Here is a 16482-nt window from a genome sequence, read left to right as displayed (position 1 = left end):
TAGACGTACACACATTAACAACTTATTGATGTTTACATACTGCGTCAAAAGATATTGTAGACCTATCAACACCTTTAATGCCAAAAATAAGTAAGAAGAAACCTTGGTCGAATAAAATTCCCACAAAATTAATTCATACCTTTACTCCTGATAATCATACGGAAGCGAGAGAAAGGCACTTGGTTCAATTATTTTTACTAACGTCCCATCGACTATAATCACCGACACCGCATCAAGAGAGAGAGAGAGAGAGAGAGATAGAGAGATTACCCACAACGAGAAACGACGATATAAAGCGTCATTGGAAATGGAATGGAGCATATGACAGAAGTCAGTAAAAAGATCCTTCTTTCTTCATCTCTGCCTTACCTGCTAAAGCTCTCTCTCACTCCCCCTACCTCCACATCCCACCAAGGACATCCCCACATCCCAGGGTCTCCCGATATCCTCCAACCCGCCCCCGCCCCAACCCCCACCCGGGGAAGACCACCAAGAAATCATCCAGCAGTCTAGTCGCTTCGCTACCTTCAATGCGGACTCACAAAACCGATTATAAATAAAAGGGAGAATCGGGGAGGCGTCGCGCATAAAGAGGCGAAACTCCCTATAAAACTGAAGGGCTAACACGCCCTAACGCATCATTCCGTCGCACATCAAGAGATTTAGTGCACGGCGAGGGAAGGAGAGAGAGAGAGAGAGAGAGACAGAGAGAGAGAGAGAAGGGGCGTTTTTATATTACACTTCAATTGTAATAAAAGGTTCTAAAACGTCCGTAATGGACGCCTATCGCGTCGTGACTATAAAGGCAAGTAGCACCGGAAGACTACCAATAAAGCGACCGTGAAGAGCGTATATTAGGGCCATGGGTACGGTCTTAATTATAAGAAATCTGCGCGCGTGCGCACACACACACATATATATACTTTATATATGTGTATTATTACATACAAATATATATATATATATATATATATATATATATATATATATATATATATATATATATATGTATATGTATTATATATATATATATATATATATATATATATATATATATGTATACATATATATATATATATATATATATGTATACATATATATATATAGTTTCATACGCTCGAGTTTCTTCCAATAACAGCTGAAAGTTTCAATTTAAAATTGAAAGCGAAGTAAAAAGGAGGAGAAGGCCAGCGTCACACTACACTGTTAACTTGATTCCAGCGGATTGAATTCCAGTAGAATTCTAGAAAAAAAATGGTGTCTGGAAAAAGTTAAACATTTTATTTTTAAAATTCTACACATCTAGTTTACACCATCGTTCAAAATATCTGCGTACATTTCAATGGTATATGTAAATGGTGTTAAATTATCTATAATTGATTATATATATATATATATATATATATATATATATATATATATATATATATATATATATATATATATATATATATGTTATATATATATGTGTGTGTGTGTGTATACTGTATATATATTTGCATATATATATACACACACAAACACACAGACGCAATGGCGCGCGTACTTGTGCGCATCATCTGAAAAACAGAACCAAAGCCATTTGAAATCGGGTCAATGAAAGTTAACGACACTCAAGAAAAGCCATAACTTCCCGTTTATCTCTGTATAAAGAAGAGAGAGAGAGAGAGAGAGAGAGAGAGAGAGAGAGAAAAGAACGAGTCGTCCTTCCTCTTTTATCATCCTTAGGAGGGAACTTTAGAGAGATAGCCGACATCGGGAGTTCCCCACCAAAGATTCTTAATCTTTGAGATTTGCATCAAATAATGAGAGGAGAAGTTTCACCTGCTATTCCCTCCTCTTCCTCCTTCGTAATCTGGGCGTTTATCTTGCTTTTGCAGGCGCCACGCGTTCGTCTCTACTGAGTGTTGCACTTGGGAACGTAAAAGTAGATGCACTATGAAGCAGCTGAGCGCAAACACATACACAAACATACACACACACACACACATATAAACACACATAAATACATACATACATACACATATATATATACATTGAGAAAACCAAAAAGATAAATAAATGGAGAAATTAACAAGTTGCATGGAAATGCTATCAAAATGCACAATTCTTTGAAAAGCGGAAAGAACTCCGAATGAGTACAAAAGGAAAATGGATTTATGTAAATTTCCGGTACAGAAAAATAGGCAGAGTAAATTGGAGTCACTTCAATGCTTGTTGTAGCACCTCGTCCCTGGCTCCACCACCACCACCACCTCTACCAGCAACATCAACAACTACAACAACAATAACAACAATAATAATAATAACAGATTAACCAGGAGACCAAGGCGAGCAAAACAGCATATGTTCTGGTCGGCCATTTTAACTGGAAAAGAGGTGCCTACAGACTTCTTGTCTAGGTAATTAGGTGATGACCACAAAATATCAGTGAACACTGATGTTTACAGCCTTGCTTAAGGCACTGTAGAGAAAAACAAAAATGCTGTAAAACGGGCGCACCTTTCCGTCACAAGAGGCGAGCCAATCTCTTCTCGGTGGCATTTTCCAATCTGCCCCGTGTCCCTCGAAAATTAATCCAATCAGGGAGTAGGCGGCCTCCTCTTCCTCCATACTCCGAGCTTGCTTACTCAAAGTCGTAATTTATCACCAATTCATATTTACCCAGAGCGTAATACGTGTCAGGGGCCGGGCTAAAAGAAGCCAGATTTATCTTTCAACTCGGTCGCGGGCTGGCACACCTTTCCATCACGCGGCGTTATCTATAGGCCTATTCTAGGGGACCATCAAAGAGCCTATTTAGCTAACGAAGTGTAACGAAACAAATCTAACGATTTTTCGATAACGTAAATCTGCTAAGGTGCAACGAACGATGGCATGTGTTCGGAGCGTAATCCCGGACCATTCCCCCTGTGTCTCTCTTTGACTAGAGCTAATAATTTCTCATTCAAGCTTTTTTTTTTTTTATTTTCATCCAGTAATAGCCGTATTCATCATCAATGTTTCAACACTAAAGAGATTGCTATTTACTAAGTAATTATAATTGGTACATTCTAGTTACATACTGGAACCACCATATCTTGAAGAAATATAAAAGAATAAAACATGGAGAAAGAGGATGATGGAAATACATATTCTCAAACAATAATATGCCAACTTACAAACTTTCAAGATAAAAGATACACAAGGTACAGGACACTACAACGTGATTAACATAGATCACCAAACTAGTCCCAGAATTAGGCTCGTATAAATGGTTTTCTCCTTGAACTGTACACAAATCAGGTCGAACTATTAAAATACTTGAACACTATAAGGTACTACAATTTGTCAGAAGAGTGAGGCTTGAAGCATCAACAGAAAAAGAGAAATAAAAGATCACGAGGACATATTTTTTTTGAGAGGGAAATTTCCAGTTCACGTAATACCGAACACCGCTTTCATAACGAGAACACTTGACTTTGTCGAATTTTGAAAATTCAATTGTTTTCGTCCTTTTTTTTCTGTACTTTAAAAAATTTCGGTCGCTCAGCATAGTTCCCATTATGAGAACACTTGACTTCAATGGTCGTATTTAGGAAATTCATTTTTATGCCCCCAGTTTACCGTAGGGGGGTTATCTAGTAAATGACCTTTCTGAGTGTCTGTCTGTCTGACTGGCTATCTAATTGTCCCATATGTAGACGTTGAGTTTTTTTAAAGCCTTATATTATCACATATTTGAAGTTAAAGAATTCACACTTCACATATAACTATGGGTGACGGAGATTCGACATTTTATGTGGCCACACTTAAGCTATTCCAAACAGCGATCGTATGTGACATCCGAATTCTATCAATGACGATGTGCTGAGTGAGGCAGATGTCAGGGTCCTCTTTACTGATTAACTGTTGAACAGGAACTTAACCTTGGCCATAACGTTTTAATATATGAAATAGACTTTATATCTGCCTTGCATACTTTGCTAATGAAGCCAATTTGTAAGATGAGGTCGAGCTCAAACTTAGCGGCTAAAAGTTAAATAACACAACACACTGTCATGAATCACGCATAATCTGCTTTGTAATACATATCTTTGAAAGAGCGATTCGTGTAGATAGTTACGTTAATAAAAACATATTCATAAGTTAAAATCATGCATACGTGGAACAACAAGCATACATGGTGCGCATATATCTTCCGCTTTTTACCGTATACTCTGCTCTCCCAAACAGTTTAATTGCTTCTTCCCTACTTACATGCTGCTACTTGACATTCCTACACATTTTACAGGCCATTCTTTCAACTGCGCATGCTCTTACGACTAACACCGTCGCCCCCGCCCCCCCAACAAACATCACACAGAGATTACTCCCAGATAATCTTTTGGCGGCGTCAAACGAGAAGGTTTCCCGACTTCTTTCAGCACCTTGCCACCAACATAAGATAAGATTTTCGTCCCCAGTTTGGGCTAATTTGTGACTACAGTTCAGGGGAATGAATCAATCAATGACTGGCTTACCTGATCCAAAGTTTGGCGGAAAACCTGCTCGCGCGACACTCGTTTTATACTCTCTTCTACTCTCTACCATCTCTCTCTTTCTACCCTTGCACACAAACACTTCGAACTCCACAAACAAATTACTTGTATTGCAAAAGTTGGCGCAGTATCTGATATCAAAACCCGCCGCTCAAATATTTAGAAAGAATGGAAGAACAACATGAGATTAAGCCTGTAAATTCATTTTTTTTCTAATCAATAAAAATATTCCGAAGAGTGTTTTCGGTAACCTGAGTCGTTAATCAATTAGGCACGGGTTCATGACATACTTCGAGCATGGGTTGGGAAACAGGAGACGGAGTCCTCAGAAGGGATATAGGGATTGAGGAGAAATAGACGAATATGGTGAAATAAAGAATATATACTACAAGTAAAAGTCTCCTTTCTTTAGTGAGAGAGAGAGAGAGAGAGAGAGAGAGAGAGAGAGAGAGAGAGAGGAACTTTTTTTGGGGAAAACATTGTGTGTGTGTGTGTGTGAGAGAGAGAGAGAGAGGGGGGATTTTAGGGAACGGGAGTGAATGTGTGTGTGCAAGAGAGAGAGAGAGAGAGAGAGAGAGAGAGAGAGAGAGAGAGAGAGAGTTAAAAAGGGAGATATATATGAGTAAACAATTAAGCTGAAAGCTATTTCATCACAAACAACTTACCCCCATGATAATCAGTAACCTTAAAGCAGACACTGAGACAGTGTGTGTAATTAACATCAACAGAGCAATCACGAAATTCCTTAAAAGACATAGGTAAAATATATAAAATTCGTTCACTAAAGAACATTATAAAACATAAAAACTCAACATTTTCTTCCTAAAATATTCAGCAAAACATCGATCAATATCTTTCAGAAGTGATTTGTTTACGAATAAATAGTTTCTAATATCTGCAATGCACGAACGGCTGTACATCATCCAATTGAAGATATTTATAAAAACGGCAAAATGTTTCCCATTTGAAAAATGTAATATACCGGTACCAGGAACACTTCAGTTTTAATTTTAAAATGATTATCACTAAGTTAAATTTTATTTTGCCCTGCAATATTACCGTGCAGCCAAAATTTTTATTGCCATCCAAAAACCCTAATCCTAGATAACCTTAAATATGAAAATGCATCTATTTCATCTTCTATAAATTCTCAGGATAAATCATTTTAATTTTGTCTCTTAAAAATGTCAGTGATCCGCACGAATTTCCTAAAAATCCTGAAGAGCACGAACAATATTTCCTTTTTTTAATTCCTTTTGCAGGCAACAGGTTCACCCTTTACTCGTCCATTCCGAGGATGCCTTCAAGCATAACCAAGACCAACGTAAGTAAGAAAAGAAAAAAAAAATTTCCAAGGTTAGAATTCATAACAATACACAACACTTACCCTTTCCAATAAAAACTTCGATGGAAGGAGAATATTTGCATATAATCCACACTCTCTCTCTCTCTCTCTCTTTGAACATATCTCATAATGCAAGTAGGGGGAAGATAAGGATATACACTCTCTCTCTCTCTCTCTCTCTCTCTCTCAACATTTCTCACGATGCAAGGAGGGGGAAGATATGGATATAATCTCTCTCTCTCTCTCTCTCTCTCTCTCTCTCTCTCTCTCTCTCTCTCTCTCTCTCTCTGTGCCCACCTTCAATTCCCCTGTTAAAAGTCCCTTTACGGGCAACGATGACAGCAAACAAAGGCCGAGAAACGGTCTAAAAATGCCTGTATTATGACGAACAATATGGCAGTGTCCTTGATTAAATCCCTGTGCACTTGGAGAAGGATAATGAAAGGAAACGAGGGGGAGGTGGAAAGGAGAGAGATAGGGTCAAAAAAACAAATACACAAACAAGTAAATAAAGAAAAAGCTGCAGGACTGTCCTTGTTTGAAGATGAATGGAATGGCAAATACATAAACGGATTAAAAAGAGGAGAATTTGTGTGCGTTTTCACTTGGAGAGGGAAAGATGTCTTATGTACACTCGCAAAACAAATATGAGTGTTCTTGCTCTTGAAGGAAGCGCAGAGCAAGAAACGGCTGTTTTTTTAGTTGAAAACAAGAACACAAAATAAATAATGTGTGTGTATGTATATATATATATATATATATATATATATATATATATATATATATATATATATATATATATATATATATATATATATATATATATATATATATATATATATATATATATATATATATATATATATATATATATATATATATATATATATATATAACAAGTTTTACTATGTTAATCAATATCTCGTACGCCATATCATTACGTATACTCTTGTAAATCTAGGAACGATGGAGGACGATGGAACGAAAGAAGTAACAAGAAACAAACAAATAATAAGAAACAAAAAAAAAAAACTCTCCCGTGGTGCATTTACACCACCATTTCATCCGTGCGTTTTCATAATAATTAAAAAAAATACGAACAAAAGAGGCTTTTATGTAAACATTACGGGAAGAATGTCCCAAGGGAAATGCATTAAAACAAAATCCAGTTTCGGTCACGTGACTTGGATCAGCTGAGACTGTAAACTTATGGAATCTGGTAGTCGAAAAACCGTGTCATTTTTGAAAGGTCAATTTCTCAGTTGTTTTTATTCTTTAAGCTACGTTTTTAAACTCGGTATTTAATATTAACTTATGATGGTGGAACAACTTCAAGGAAATATATAGTTTACGAAACTTCGTAAACTGCATAGTCATATATATGGCTTTCAGGGAGTGTTTTCTTGACAACTGTGAGAGAGAGAGAGAGAGAGAGAGAGAGAGAGAGAGAGAGAGAGAGAGAGAGAGAGAGAGAGAGAGAGAGAGAGAGAGACTAAGCTTTCTAACATCATCTTACTTACAACATACTCCGCTCTTTATACATCCATACAATAAACCCTGAAATTTTATTCGTTCCATGACATATTTTTATTTAAAGAATATCTGAAGTATTAATTTACTCTTATTAGGAAACCATAAATCACAATAATTCTGCTAAAAAAAACCATGTAAGCCATTTCTAAACCTTTGGGTCAGAATCTCTAAATCCCAATTGGCGTTAAGAAGTGTTGATTGGTACAGAAATAACCACATTTAATATATTATACAAGCTGTTTAATTCAATTCAAATTTCTGGTCCTCCTTTGCATCTAGATCTCCCCAGACTACACCATCCAAAAAGTAATACTAGACATGAAGTTAATTCTAACAGTCTCGCCTTTTCATTGAGTTTCAATGCCACGCAGTTTTCTAACTTTTACTTCTAGTGTAAGCAAATTGTGGAATCGTCTTCATAATCATGCAGTTGAATTTTTGAAACTTAAGAAGCTGTAACTTTGTGCAAATTCTTTTTAGTTGAGCAGGTTCTCTTACTTTACCGAACATTTGTCTTACTTATTGAAACTGGTTATTCATAATATTTGTTTTTTTTTTATTGTATTTGTTTTTCTGTTATTTCTCCTACATAGTTTACTCTTTACTTCTCAATCTCCTTTCTGTACTGAGCTGCTTTTTCTACATCTCTGCTGTCATTCCTTACAATTGTGCACTGCTTTTTTCGCACTCTTTCTACAACGCCCACACTGAATAATGACGTTCTCTCTCTCAGAGAGAGAGAGAGAGAGAGAGAGAGAGAGAGAGAGAGAGAGAGAGAGAGAGAGAGAGAGAGAAAAGGCACAGTTTCGTATTAAATCGGAAAGGAGGTCAGCTCATAGCAATGCTTCTTCTTGCGTCTATACCTACTGGATTGAAAGACACTGATTCTCGTATACAGTCAAGTTTTTTTAAGAATACCGACTTTGATTCAATATTTCCTCTCTGTAAACCTGAACGAAAGTCCATTTGGAAGAATGTATAATTTTCTTTGATCCCCAATGCAAATCTTAGCAGTTTTAAAATGTATAAATGCATTATCAATCACTTTCAACTAACTCCAATAAAGCTCTCTCTCTCTCTCTCAAATACGAGTATATATATAATATATATATATATATATATATATATATATATATATATATATATATATATATATATATATATATATATATATATATAAACACACACACATATACATATCACAAAAATATGACTGCATGCGTGCGCACGCGCGCGAGCATTTAAGTGTGCGTGTTAAGGCGTTACCAACAATAATCTAAAAAGCATTCAACAAAAGCGCTACAATTTCTCTGTGGGACAAAGAGCACCCAAGGTCAAAGTTTGAGTGTTGAATCTATATTTGAGGATCCTTCATTATTCCAAAAAAAAAACCCTCTAACAAACAATCAGCCTCATGGCATCATTCTTTCACTTCTTGGGAAATAAACCTCAAATGCAAATACTAACAATGAGGCACTTCCTATATTTACTCTTTCTCATCAAAAGACTCATCTGTGCCTTTGCACTGGAAAGGCCTCAGGATGCCACGGGCGTTGCCATGGCAACGATATCCTTCATTTCTGAAGGCTCTCCTATAAAATCTCTCTAGCGTATGACCTCTTTAAATTATTACAGAAGGGCAAATACTGGTATTAATTGAGCTTAATGAAGTTGATAATCTTGTCAGTCAAGTATGAAAAGTGGAGAAAAAAAGGAATGGAAAGGTAACTGTATAATATAATAATAAAAACAGGCACTAGACAAGTAAAACAAAAGACAATGAAAGGCAAAAATCTCAAAAAAGAAGAAGGAGAATCTCGGGGTGGATTCTTTTCTAATTTAAAAGGAAACCGACTCGACAAGAGAAATGTACAAGCAACTTGACCTGCTAATTAAATACTAAAACCTCCTCTATCCTTTACCAAATCCCTCTTCATTTCCCAAGATCCTCAGCAATAAAAATTACGCATCAGACACCACAGAGAGAGAGAGAGAGAGAGAGAGAGAGAGAGAGAGAGAGAGAGAGAGAGAGAGAGCGCGCATCACCTGGCAAAGGGTATTTTCACTCGAAAGAATATTCGGCATCATAAAATGTCACAGAATACATACTCATATGGTCGAGAATCTCAAAGAAGATCAGGGGATGATGAGCCTTAGAGCCCGTCCTAAGTCTTTTGCTATTTAGCAACGTCCAAAAGTCTTGTTTGTCGGAAGCCGTGGAAAAAAAAAATAGGCTATGAAGTAATTAAACTCTAATGAGATGCTAGATGAATGATATTTACCCTTACGCACACACAATGGTGGATCAAAGGCGGGAGAAAGAGGGGCGTGAGAAAAGGGTAGGATAATAGGGAAGGTGGAAAAAGGGGGAGGAAGGCGGGAGTGGTTAGTAGATCACAAGCGTTGGTAAGTGCGAGGGAGACTGAATGATTAAAAGTCCCTCGTGTCCTTAAGTACGAAAGGAAATGATCCGTTAAGTCTCTCCATTTTATCTATTTGCTTAACTTCTCCTTTTCTGTGACGCATGGATGACATACAGTAATATGCAAAGACAAGGATAATGGCAAGGGTTAATACAGTTGAGGAGAAGCGACAAAGCAAACCAAAGGAAAACACGATAAATACCAGACCATAAAAAAATCTTCAGTGTTTTCCAAAAAAACTCGGTTCTCACCAAAATATAGCATCTTCAGAAGCTGTTTTTGTATATTTTATACACACACATATATATATATATATATATATATATATATATATATATATATATATATATGTATATGTATATATATATATATATATATATATATATATATATATATATATATATATATATAATTTATATACACACATACATATGCATAGTCCGGTTGATTTTCCCATGGCAAAAATACATCGGACAACTGTATAAACATTTCACAGAAACTCACCATACGCCACCTGCTGCTCATGCTGGAACTTTATCAACATGATTCGTACCTGAAAAGACATGAAAAGAAAAATTAGTGATTGACTAACACAATACAAACATAAAATCTTTTTTTAAAATGATGCAATCTTTCTTGTAAATTCCTACCCGTGATGAAAGGTGTGTGTTTTTAAGCAAAAATAAGAATTATTTCCAATGCTGGTTAAGACCTAACAAAGTTGATTGATCATATGCACATAATTGGCCGTTTAGTTCAACAATTAAGATTAATAAAAAGATGTGATAATAGAAGTCTTTAAGGGATTTGTATTATTTCAGAGGTAGACCACCTGGTAATGAAGCTTTTATGCAGGTATAAATTATATACTTGTCCTTGTTACAACCCTTGTATATATATAATATATATATATATATATATATATATATATATATATATATATATATATATATATATATATATATATACATACATACAGTATATATATACACATGCATCTCGTATATCAAAGAAACAAGCAAGCATAAATTTTACATATAACGACTTACGATAAATTTTTGCCGAGGCAGTCAGTCGTCTACCATTCAGTCGTAAAAAAAAAAACAAATTAATAAACGACGGACCTAGGATCACGATGAATACAGACTAAGTGACAGCCAGGCCGTGGGAAACGTTTTAACCGGATTGGAAAATATGCTAATTCACGCGGAGGTCGCGTTCTTGTGTACCATAATGGTTATTAAGAACTACAATGAATCGTTTAACGTGAACGTACCGCCAGCGACTGCCACTCATTTATTTAGTCTTTGGATATTATTTTCGCTGTGGTGTTAAAAAATTAGACGATTAGTTAAATAAATAGATAAATAAACAAAAAATGAAGATTGCGTCAACGACTGCCACTCATTTATTTAGTTTCAGGAATTCACATGTTATTTTCATTAAGTTAAAAATAAACAAACAAATAAATAAATAGATAAATAAATAAATAAATAAATAATGGAGAGAGTAAAGCGTGACTTGTGTGACTGGCAATTTCATAACGTTAGGTTAAAAAGGATTATAAATGTCACTCATTTTTCTTTGAATATTTATATTTCAATTGTTTTCTTTTACTACTTGCATTAACAAGGGGTTCCTCTTTTCTTTGCAAAGTATTTACCTATCTGCATTCTTTACTAATTTGTTTTCAAGATTCTATACATTACCTTAATTCATTCACCCATTTACTAACCTCTCTCTCTCTCTCTCTCTCTCTCTCTCTCTCTCTCTCTCCAATAAGGAAAATCCTACCCAATTTACAGAGCTTTATTCTCTCTCAATTATCAATTTTATTCATTTGTTTTCCAAATTCTGTACATTATCTTAAGTCATTCACTCATTTACTGAACTATATTCTCTCTCTCTCTCTCTCTCTCTCTCTCTCTCTCTCTCTCTCTCTCTCTCTCTCCCCCCAATAAGGAAAATCCTACCGGGCAGAACCCAGTAACCCAATCCTGCAGCTAGAACGATTAAACACGAACAATCAACGGTTACAAATGTAATTAATCACCAGACAATCTCGCTTAACAGCCTGAGAGAGAGAGAGAGAGAGAGAGAGAGAGAGAGAGAGAGAGAGAGAATCTATGGGGCTAGACAATTAATCCCCTAAGGTCGATTACTTTGCCGAGTCGGGTAACTCGCCACATACTCCTCCCCTACTCATCCACTTTCCCCTCCTACTCCCACTACTCATCTACTCCTCTCCTTTCAATAACGGGGTGCTTTTAACTGGGAAATACTGTTGGTGTGAAAGGCCTAATCTGTCTACATATAAAATAAAAAAAAACGTATTTAGCCTGATTTGAAGAATTAGGTAGTCAGGAGACACAAACGTCTACAGAGATGATAAATAGGGAAACCCTATGAGAGAGAGAGAGAGAGAGAGAGAGAGAGAAGAGAGAGAGAGAGAGAGAGAGAGAGAGAGAGAGATGAATGACTGACGAAAAATGGAAAAAGTGTGCAAAACTTCACAGAAAATTATGAAGACACCATAACATGAAAAATACGATTTGATCTCTTCTCATGAAAAAGTCTGTCTGTCTGTCTGTCTGTCCCATTTATTCCCAAAAGTTTTAATCCTGTTAAAGGAGATTTACACAGAGGAAAAGGTAAAGGAGGGATATATCTTTAAAAGAGGGACATATCTTTACAACAGTGTTATCTACAAGAGGGAAATTTGAAACATCTTCTCCTTTTCCACAATAAGAATCCGTGGCTTCGTCCGACTAAATATAAGAATACTGCATAAAATGAAGAGCCGAACCAGGTCAGGAAAAGATGATGACATTATATCTGACGCGTTGGAAATAGTCAGCAAAGAAACAAATACAACAATTCTAAAAATTCTATAATTACTGTAATTCCGTCTTTAATGGAAAGGTTTCGGAAAAATAATGAATATTTTCCATCGATGTATGTTTGGAAATATAGTGAACATTTCGCATCACTGTATGTCCGGAAAAAGAATGAATATTCTACATCACTGTATCTTCGGAAGAATGATTAATATTTTACATAATCGCATCTAATATCTTACTGAAAAGTCAGTGTCACCAAGAAAGCTATTACTACAGCCATTAGTAATAAAAATTGCAACACCATTACTACTGCCAGTACTACTGCCATTACCACCACTGCTGCCTGTTTTTAACAGCTGTCAGTACTGACAGTAACAGCACAAAGAAGGACAAGCACGTCCAAACAAAAAAGAAAACCGGGGCCATTAGGTCGAGCCCAGGACATCTAGCCTAGCCAGCTCCTCCTCCCCTCTCTCATTGGCATGAAACAACGAAGTGCACACTAAACCTTTTATTCTTTATTTTTATTTTTTTCTTTACATCTGGATGTCTGCTGCTGCTGCTGCTACTTGCTACTGATGCTGCATCTTCAGGGCAAAGACACACACACACACACACACACAAACACACGTTTTTCGCCCTTATCTCGATGAAAGATTTCCTCCGAGACCCTTTCTTTTATCTCTCTCTGTTCTTAACGATGCCTTCGGGGCATCGGCGGGACTCTAACTTGGCTCTTCTTATCTCCGTGTTTATTTCACACTATACAGATATGACGGGGAGAGAGAGAGAGAGAGAGAGAGAGAGAGAGAGAGAGAGAGAGAGAGAGAGAGAGAGAGAGAGAGAGAGAGAGAGAGAGGAAAGACTCATGAAAAATGGAAAAAAAAGTGTAAGGAAAAATTTTTCACAGAAAGACGCCACAAACAAACTTTATGCATATAAGCTGGAAAACGGTGGAAAATTTTGATGTAGAAATCTATGATAGGCATATGATAACATTTTCAATCTTTCATTTTAAAAGATTTTTAATGCAACACAGGTTTCTTAAGCATTTAAACATTTAACCCCTATTTTCAATTATACTGCAGTCTACGGACACTTGAGTATTTTTCAAATTACTATGCCAGAGTAATTCATCAAAATTTCATACTGGAAAATAATGTAATAATCAATCTTTCTTCAGTTCTTGTTTGTGATTCCACAGATTCTGAATTCTGATCTCAAATTAGGGAAGAAAGTTCAGAAGAAATTGAAACAGTTCAATGGTAAGAAAGCCAATATTTCGTCATGACTAAAATGTTTTAAGTAACAGTTACACCGAATGCCTAACGCAGCATTTAGCAGTAATTTCATTCAGTTCACAGCAGGATATGACAGCCTTAAAGATACGACAAGCTAAATTTTAAAATTCCATGTAAAAGTCTTCATTTGCAGTATGCATACATAATGCAAACGATGTGCTGTGAAAAGGTGGATTCAACTACATGAAATGGCCTTTCCTTGTATTTATTTAAATTTTTCTTCAAGGTCAAAATTAACTAATCTAATACAATTAGGGAATTTTTAAATTAAAAGCTTACGTTTTCTTGAATATATATATATATATATATATATATATATATATATATATATATATATATATATATATTTATTATAAAGATAGAATTCACGAAGAAAGAAACAATGGAGTGCTGCGCTTTCGACTTATAGTCCTTTTTACCTAGCAGAGTCTGCAAAGTAAAGGACTATAAGTCGAAAGGCCTTGCAGCACTCCATTGTGTCTCTTTCCTTCGTGGATTTTGTCTTTATTTATATATATTCATCACGTTCCATATTTTCGTGATTCAGTTACACACACACATAATAATAACACACATATATATATATATATATATATATATATATATATATATATATATATATATATATATATATATATATATATTAAGTACATGTAAAAACATAGCTAAATCCATAACGATGGAAAAATACCGCGGTAGACAATCAGAACTCGGCCCCAGCCACAGCCAAAACCAGACGATCCCCGGGAGATTTCGAACCGAAAAGCAATCCGCGGCGGGAACGTGTTTCTCTTGTAACAGCAGACTGACAAACGATTGTTTACTTAATTCCTTTTTTAATGTACTTGTTTACTTTTGCTTCTTCAAGGCGATGGGTTTGTTTACTGACCCGGTTTTATGGCCGTCCACGGAAGGAAGACACAGGACGACCCCACCGCCAGATTAGTTCATGTTTACCGCATAGGCAAAGCGAGAGAGAGAGAGAGAGAGAGAGAGAGAGAGAGAACTGATGTCCGTCCTTGTAATTTTCGCTCATAATACTTCCTGATTTTAATACTATAAAAACGTAAAATTATAAAGCATGACTTGACATCATGACATTATGTAGGTTTAATTAAATACTTTTAATATTTTATGCTAAATACAGACAGACAGCCAGACAGACAGACAATATATATATAGTTTATACAGTATATGTGTGTATATATCTATCTATATATATATATATATATATATATATATATAGATGCAGATGTTATTCACTTATACCTCTCTTGTACGATTTCGTTAGTGCGTCACTGTAGTCCTGATTCCTCGTCCGTCGCTGGTCTGACCTACGGACGGTGGACTTATTATCAACTAAAAATTCCTCGGTAACATATATATGAAAATATATTATTTCCCGGAGGTAGAGGAATTGGATATTAAAGGACGTTTGTAGCTTTCTTGATTGTATAAGGAATCACGGTGATGTGATAAATAGTCATATATATATATATATATATACATATATATATATATATAATATATATATATATATATATATATACATATATATATATATATATACATATATATATATATATATACATATACATATATATATATATATATATATATATATATATATATATATATATATATATATATATATATATATATAACCATACGTTGGGACGACGAAATAATAAAATAATAAAGAAAACGAAACTCTAGTTACCCAGTCTTTTGATATCTTTATATCTTTACCTAGTCTTGTACCCACTCCCCTACGCCTACCCAGCGGACCCCCACTTCCTCCCCGCCAAATAAAAATAAAAAAAAAGGCCAGCCTGGGATCTCCTGATGGAGGCAATAAGATGAATCACGCCACTTCGTCAGAGTCGCCGGCAGGTTGAAGTTGCTGGATTACGTACAAGAGGAGCCCAGGCGAGAGGAGAGTGGCCGAGTTTGCCTTGCCCTTTTTCTCCTCTCCTTTGGACCAAATATTTTCTTTCATTTACTTACGGACATCTACGCACATTTTTATTGTTATCATTACCGTTACTGTGGCGTTAAAACTGCGTTATCATCATTAACCCTAATATTCGTGCTCCCTTTTAGTTTGCAAGTAATCCGAAAAAATTAATGTATCCGTGAATATAGCCTAGAAGAACTTTCAATACTCCAACTATCTTTCAATAGTGTCCAATACTATTTATTTTACTTTAACCCTTGAATGTTACCACAGGTAAAAAAATTGTGACTGGAAAGACTCAAAATTCTACCAAAAGCAAACTATGCATTTCACTGATAAATACAAACTTGTAATTCCTCTAGTGATTAAAAAAAAAGCATTTGGAATTGCGACAAGTTCTGTGAACTGAAAGCACGACCTTAATTATTCTAATAAATTCTCTAATAGGGTGGCAAAGTTTTTCTATCGATGAAAAAACAAAATCCCTTATAAAGAATTCAAATCCTAAAAGTCCTTTTGGAATAAAAAAAAAGACAGACAGACAGTACACAAATCCCTCTGAA

At 35.5% G+C, this 16482-nt stretch overlaps 1 protein-coding gene across 5 annotated transcripts in view; it reads right to left on the bottom strand.

Moving 5' to 3' along the window:
* LOC136840144 (pseudouridylate synthase RPUSD2-like) overlaps window positions 1-16482 on the bottom strand; it is a 1228991-nt gene that overhangs the window by 519527 nt on the left and 692982 nt on the right. The window contains exon 5 of one of the 5 annotated variants that reach the window (XM_067106574.1): window positions 10326-10374. The exons of the other annotated variants lie outside the window; for them this stretch is intronic. Within the exon in view, the coding sequence (XP_066962675.1) occupies window positions 10326-10346 (21 nt within the window). The 5' untranslated portion in view covers window positions 10347-10374. The remainder of the gene's footprint in view (window positions 1-10325; window positions 10375-16482) is intronic. 5 annotated transcript variants of the gene reach the window in all.

This window comes from Macrobrachium rosenbergii, chromosome 7 (genome assembly GCF_040412425.1).
Source record: "Macrobrachium rosenbergii isolate ZJJX-2024 chromosome 7, ASM4041242v1, whole genome shotgun sequence".
Lineage (NCBI taxonomy): Eukaryota > Metazoa > Arthropoda > Malacostraca > Decapoda > Palaemonidae > Macrobrachium > Macrobrachium rosenbergii.
The sequence above is the reverse complement of the archived record's forward strand: the minus strand, read 5'-3'. Positions and strand labels throughout refer to the sequence as shown.